At 46.3% G+C, this 6,657-nt stretch overlaps 1 protein-coding gene across 1 annotated transcript; it reads left to right on the plus strand.

The window, feature by feature from the left end:
* Positions 1-1,202: 1,202 nt before the first annotated feature.
* slitrk5 (SLIT and NTRK like family member 5) lies at positions 1,203-3,865 on the plus strand (the record flags this gene model as incomplete). Its single annotated transcript, XM_079495817.1, has 1 exon — positions 1,203-3,865. Exon 1 carries the CDS (start codon positions 1,238-1,240, stop codon positions 3,863-3,865), a length of 2,628 nt encoding a protein of 875 aa, XP_079351943.1. The 5' UTR covers positions 1,203-1,237.
* Between the last annotated feature and the right edge of the window lie 2,792 nt (positions 3,866-6,657).

Below are 6,657 nucleotides of genomic sequence, written 5' to 3' on the forward strand. Positions count from 1 at the left end.
GGGGCGTGCGTGTGTCCGCGTGTTTGTTCTTAAGTGTGAATGCGCACACGCGCGCGAGGGAGAGAGAGAGGGAGAGAGAGAGAGAGAGAGAGAGAGAGAGAGAGAGACATATAACCGGCTCTATAGCCTACCGGATGCGATAAAGACTAGGCCTACTTGATTATAGAATTATTTATTCCCCATCAAAATGCAATTGCCAACAGACATCCGGTAGCAGATTTTGTCTTTGATCAACTCCCTTCATTTCTGTTCTTGCCAGCGGGCAGGAGAAGGGCTGTGACTATCGTCTTGTATAGGATGAGACTACTACAAATTCCCGTTGCAGGCCGGATTTAGGATGAGCACCGCTTGCTTTATTTTATTCATTTATTTGCATTTTCAACACTGTCGTTTTGTTTATGACAGCCTGAAATATTTCCCAATGATAATATGTCAGTCATAGACCCACATATAGGCGATATTGATTCTCTGCTCTTATGCCGCTGGACGTGCGTGAAGAGAGAGGGGGAATCCGACAGTTTCTCCACTGTTTTCAAGTCGTCGGGTATGCGGGGTGAGTGAGAAATCATCTTGTCGGTTGTGGGCAGATAGTTGGTTGCCTCTTCGAGATGTGATGTTACTTTGATAACGAAAAAAACGAGGGCTTTAAATTGGATTATCATCACGGGGTGGCTTTTTTTGCCTACATTGTTGTTGCGTGGCACGGTGGCATGCAATCGTTTGACAGTGCGCTTTTTTTCTGCTATAGGATCGAATTAGTATTATTACAGCCAATAGGAAATTATTCGCTTTTTGCGAAATGGTTTTGGAATCCAGGCGAGCTGTCAGAAATGCGCAGTGGCTGTCCACCGCGGATATTTTCCACAATCAACATGATCATTACATCGAAGTGCATATTTATGGCAGAGTGCTCCGTGAAGCCCGCTGCTTCCAACGATAATGGCCAAACTGATGCCGGCATATATATGCATGATTATCTGTAGCCTGTGTGTTTTGCACGTCTGCTGCTGTCTTGTCACTTTAAAAAAATCTCAACAGCTGACTATATGTTATGAGGTGATTATCAACTATCAAATTGTCAATAGGCCTGCAGCCAGCATCATTGTATTAGTAATTGTATTAGCCTGTGTTTTTTAAATAGAAACCATCCTATTTTTTTCTTCTTTCCCTCCTTTAGATGACACCTCACACTGGCACCACACTTGAGTGAGCTGGGGCACCCTCTCTCCCACGAAAAATGCATATCTGGGTCCTGAAAATAATCCTTCTGATTGCATCATCTCCGAGGCTGGTCGAGATGTATGACAATTATGGGGAGATCTGCCGGAGCCTGTGTACGTGCGAGGAGAAGGAAGGCATCCTGACAGTCAGCTGTGAGAACAGGGGCATTGTCAGGCTGACGGAGATCAGCCCCGTGCACTTCTCCATGTATCATCTCCTGCTGACAGGGAACCTCTTGAAGAGACTGTCAGTCAATGATTTCATCAACTACACAGGGGTGACTATCCTGCACCTGGGAAACAACGACGTCTCCGAGATCGAGTCGGGTGCCTTCAACGGACTCCAGGGATTAAAAAGGCTGCACCTCAACAACAACAAGATTGACATTCTGAGGGACGACACGTTCGTGGGGCTGGAGAGCTTGGAATACCTTCAGATCGATTATAATTACATCACGGCCATCGAGCCCAACGCCTTGGGCAAGCTCCACCAACTGACGGTGATGATTTTGAATGACAACCTTCTCTCTGCCCTGCCGCCGAACATTTTCCGGAACGTGCCCCTCACACACTTGGATGTGAGGGGCAACCGGCTAAAAATGTTCCCGTACATTGGCCTCCTGGAGCACATGGACAAGGTGGTGGAATTACAACTGGAGGAGAACCCGTGGAATTGTTCCTGTGAGCTTATCTCGCTCAAGGCCTGGCTGGAGAGTATATCCTACACCGCTCTGGTGGGGGAGGTAGTGTGCGAGACGCCGTTCCGGCTCCACGGCAGAGATCTGGACGAGGTGTCAAAGCAAGAGCTCTGCCCACGGAGGCCCATGGAGGAATCAGCGAGGCCCGTGCCCCCTCTCAGCACCAATGGATATTATCAGACCACACCTGCGGCCGTCACGGCCTCTGCCACCTCGTCGGCGGTGCTGAGGTCCTCTTCTAGGCCCACCAAGGGCACGCGGCAGTTTAATAAAACAAGGTCAAAGCCCACCTCACGAATACCAGGTGGCAATCCATACAACTATGGCCCCATCATTGCTTTTCAGACCAAATCTCCTGTGCCTTTGGACTGCCCCACTGCCTGTACATGCAACCTGCAGATATCTGACCTTGGGCTAAATGTCAACTGCCAAGAGAGAAAGATTGAGAGTATTTCTGACCTTAAACCCAAGCCATACAACCCTAAAAAAATGTATCTGACTGGGAATTACATCCCCGTGGTGCGGAGATCAGATTTTGTCGATGCCACCGGGTTGGATTTGCTTCACCTGGGGAACAACAGGATATCCCTCATACATGACCGAGCCTTTGGGGATTTAACCAACCTACGTAGGCTGTATTTAAATGGTAATCTCATGGACAGGCTTTCGGGAGAGATGTTTTTTGGACTGCAGAACCTGCAGTATCTTTATTTAGAGTACAACAAAATCAGAGAGGTCGACCCCGGCACTTACCGCTACCTCCCCAACCTGCAGCTGCTTTTCCTCAACAATAACCTCCTGAAGACCTTACCAGGGGGCATCTTCGCCAGCCTCCCCTTGTCTCGACTCAACCTGCGCAGCAACCACTTTCAGAATCTGCCGGTGAGCGGCGTCTTGGACCAGCTGAAGCTGCTGGTGCAGATAGATCTGTTTGAGAACCCGTGGGATTGCTCCTGCGACATGGTGGGCATGAAGATATGGCTTGAGCAGCTCAGCGCCGGCACCGTGGTCAACGAGGTCATGTGCGAGAGCCCCAAGCGCCACGCCGGCATGGACCTGCGCTCCGTCCAGTCTGAGTTGCTGTGCCCGGATTATTCCGACGTCGCCGTGTCGACGGTGGCCCCGACGGACGAGGCTGTGGACGAGCGGTCCACGACGACGGAGGCCCCGCAGCGCTACAACACCCCCAATAGCACCGTCCCCCTCTCCGTCCTCATCCTGAGTCTGCTGCTCGTCTTCATCATGTCCGTCTTCGTGGCCGCGGGCCTGTTTGTGGTGGTCATGAAGAAGCGCAAAAGGTCGCAGAGTGACCGCACCAGCACCAACAACTCGGACGTGAGCTCGTTTAACCTGCAGTACAGCCTGTACAGCAACCGCTCGGGCCCCAAGGCCAAGGCCCCCGTCGGCCACGTCTACGAGTACATCCCGCACCCCATGGGTCACATGTGCAAAAACCCCATTTACAGGTCGAGGGAGGGCAACGCGGTGGAGGATTACCGGGATCTCCATGAGCTCAAGGTTACGTATAGGAGTAACCCGGACGAGGAGATGGACGGCGGCACCATGAGGAGCCCCACGTACAGCGTTAGTACCATTGAGCCACGCGAGAACCCCTCCCCAGTCGTTGACACGGACCATTTCTTCAGGGGCATGCTCGACCCCGATAAGCAGTCCCCACACCAGCCCCTTCCGTCCATCCCGGTGGGGGCCAATCTAGAGTACAAGTACACGGGGCCCGTGTCGTACACTTACAACCCCAACTTTGATGTCAGACGTCAGTTCTTGCACCCGGAGCGGATAAGGGAAACGGTGCTCTACGGCACGGCGCCCAGTACTGTTTATGTGGAACCCAACAGGAACGAATATTTGGAGCTAAAAGCGAAACTGCAGTCTGAGCCCGATTACCTCGAAGTTCTTGAGAAACAGACCACCTTTAGCCAATTCTGAGCAACTATAGGATCGTCAATGTTAACAAAGTGTCTCCCCCCCCCCCCCCCTGCTCCCCCCCCCCAACCCCCTTGACCTCGTTAAAACACTGGCTCAGTTTCTATAGGGTGCCTTGGCAGTGGCACATAACAACACAAAAAAAAAGAAAACCAGATAAAATGGGGTGTGCCGAACAGTCTTATTCTTATTTCTGAAACATGACATTAGAGGAATGGATACAGCTTTCTTGAAACAAAACAAAACAAAACAACAACAACAACAATGATGACAACACAAACAATACACGGATGAACAAAGTTGCTCTACTTAACTGATGATGATGATGATGCAAAATCTATTTTTCTATGGTGAAGATCCGATTACACACAAAATGTAAGTGTACAGGTGAAAAAAAAAAATCTTACCCAGCTACATTTTCAGGAATATAACCATACATAAGGTATATTGTGAATCAGAAAAAGGAAAAAAAAAAAAAAACAGTTTATAAAATCACTCTTGGACAGAATCACTCACTGTACAGCAGAGCTTCAAAACTGTGTGGGACTATTTTCTGCTGTAGTCTGTAAGTAAGTATTTATTGATATAATCTGCCATGTCTTTTCAAAACTTTTGATTCCACATCAGTATTACCTGTGTCATCATACTCCACCATCCTCCGATGAAAACGGCTTATGTTTGTACTATCATTTAATTACTGTAGCTCGGCATTGTAAAAGTGGCTTTTTTATTTGAAGTGGCACACCCCCTGCCCTCCCCATCCCCCCACCCCTCCCCACCCCACCCAGTGTTCAAAAGAGACTGCGTCATTTGAAGAAAATGAGAGAAATAGAAAAAAGAGGAAAAAAAGAAAATGTCTTTGTATTGCTTTCTGCACTTTTCGAAATTGGGAGGCGAGATGGCCTTCGTGAGCTCTCATAGAGGTGACTATTATATTAAAAATGAATATGGGTATTCATTCTTAATATGTAGAGTTGACATGTTATCAAAATGAAAATTCATAAATGATATTTGAAGTAATAATTATGTTGTGTACTACTGCTATTTTAATCAATGTAACACCTATTTTTATACTACGAGCATTCGCAAATTCTCTATCCCTTATCAATTTTATTTGTTTTGATTGCTTTGCACTTAATGCACTATATTGACCAAACTATGTTAATGTCATCAAATAAATATGATGTCAGGTTCATATCATGTGCTTGTGGGGGACCTCAGGCTGTTGCTATGGTGATATGAATGGTGGCCATTTTGCATTTTCAGCCAGTTGTGGTCAAAAGTCAGATAATTATTTGAAAACCCAAATTCATGACGTCACCCTGCAGTCTGAATCTTCAGGTATTTCGTTTGAACTTACATGTTCCATGGTCTGAAGTTACTTTCGGTTTGTTTTGTTTTTTAGAGTGAACGTCTAAATTTGTTTGAAAAAAAGAAATGTAATTGAATACCCAGCTTTGCTTGTGGGCTCCATCCATGCAGATAAAGATGCAGTACATGCATTGCTCAAAAGGGGCGGTTAGTGTTTCCAACAGAGATCCTAATCAATATGTTTCAATCAATGTACATTATCTGAGGCTGTCCCCTTGCAATTAAACCATGACAACAACATCAGCATTACTGCCTGGCACGTGTTGATTGGTTAATTTGTAATAACACCGCTGGTGTCGGCTTAAATGTGAAAATGTCCGGTCAATTTTGGCATTTGGATAATAATGGTAATGGATGCAATCATGCAACACTTTTGACATCAACGAGAGAGAATAAAGCAGCATTAACAGTTGTGTATATCTGAGGACCATTAGCCTCATCCTTGGTCTATTGGTTCATAATCTCCCCTGATCTTTTACAGCTAGTCATAAAAAGGAGGAATGAGCGTACAATGCTGTAACATCAGCAAAGTGAGACTGTGCTTTTGGTTGTATACTGCAAGTCACTATTCACACGGCGCACTTCATTTCTGGTATGCAAAACAGGGCCTATAAAAAATGCAGAGGATAAGACTGTGACACCATTTTCACTGTGCCGAGAGCCTTGCAATTTAGGAATCCAATGTTACCTCACTGAGATATAGTGCTGCTATTCATTACTCTACTATTGCACTGAATTACTAGTTGTTGTTTGTCGTTCTGTTTCGTGTTTGTGGGGTTGTATCTTCATATTACTCTACTATTCATAACCACACGCTCCTTATAATATGCAGACATCATAGAGTTGCTGTTCCAGAAGAAAATAGGGTCTAATCAGGGTCTAATCAGGGTCCTTGGTGTGATGGAGCTTTTCATAGAAGCCCAGAATGGGAACAGAAGGCACCGTTTGGGAGATGAGATGAGTCCTGGAACAGAGCGTACAGGAGACAGGAGTGCATGTGTCGTGTGTAGCAGGGGACGTGCGTCATGGCCAACAAGTGTTCCAACAACATCAACTTAAACCCTATACTTAGTTGACTGTATTCCCAAGGGTTCTACAGCACCCAAAAAAGTGGGTCGGGACCCATATGTGGGTCGCGGACCAATTTGTACGGGTCGCAAGTAAATACGCCTAGCCCTTTATGTTTTGTTTCCTAGATTCCTAGACGTTTTCAAATGTTTTAACCAAACATACATTAAAAATAAAAATCCAAGTTGTGAAAATAGCAGATCTACAAGCTTGTAGATTGGCTATTTGCACTAGTTTGGGTCCCGGGTAGACATCGCATTTCTCTTTTGGGTCTCGAGATAAGTTTTTGGGGAACCACTGTTCTATAATAGTGCCCCTCCTGTTTTTGCGCTACACTAAATATATTTGCAGAAAAT

This window comes from Electrona antarctica (assembly GCF_951216825.1).
Source record: "Electrona antarctica genome assembly, chromosome: 24".
Classification (NCBI taxonomy): domain Eukaryota; kingdom Metazoa; phylum Chordata; class Actinopteri; order Myctophiformes; family Myctophidae; genus Electrona; species Electrona antarctica.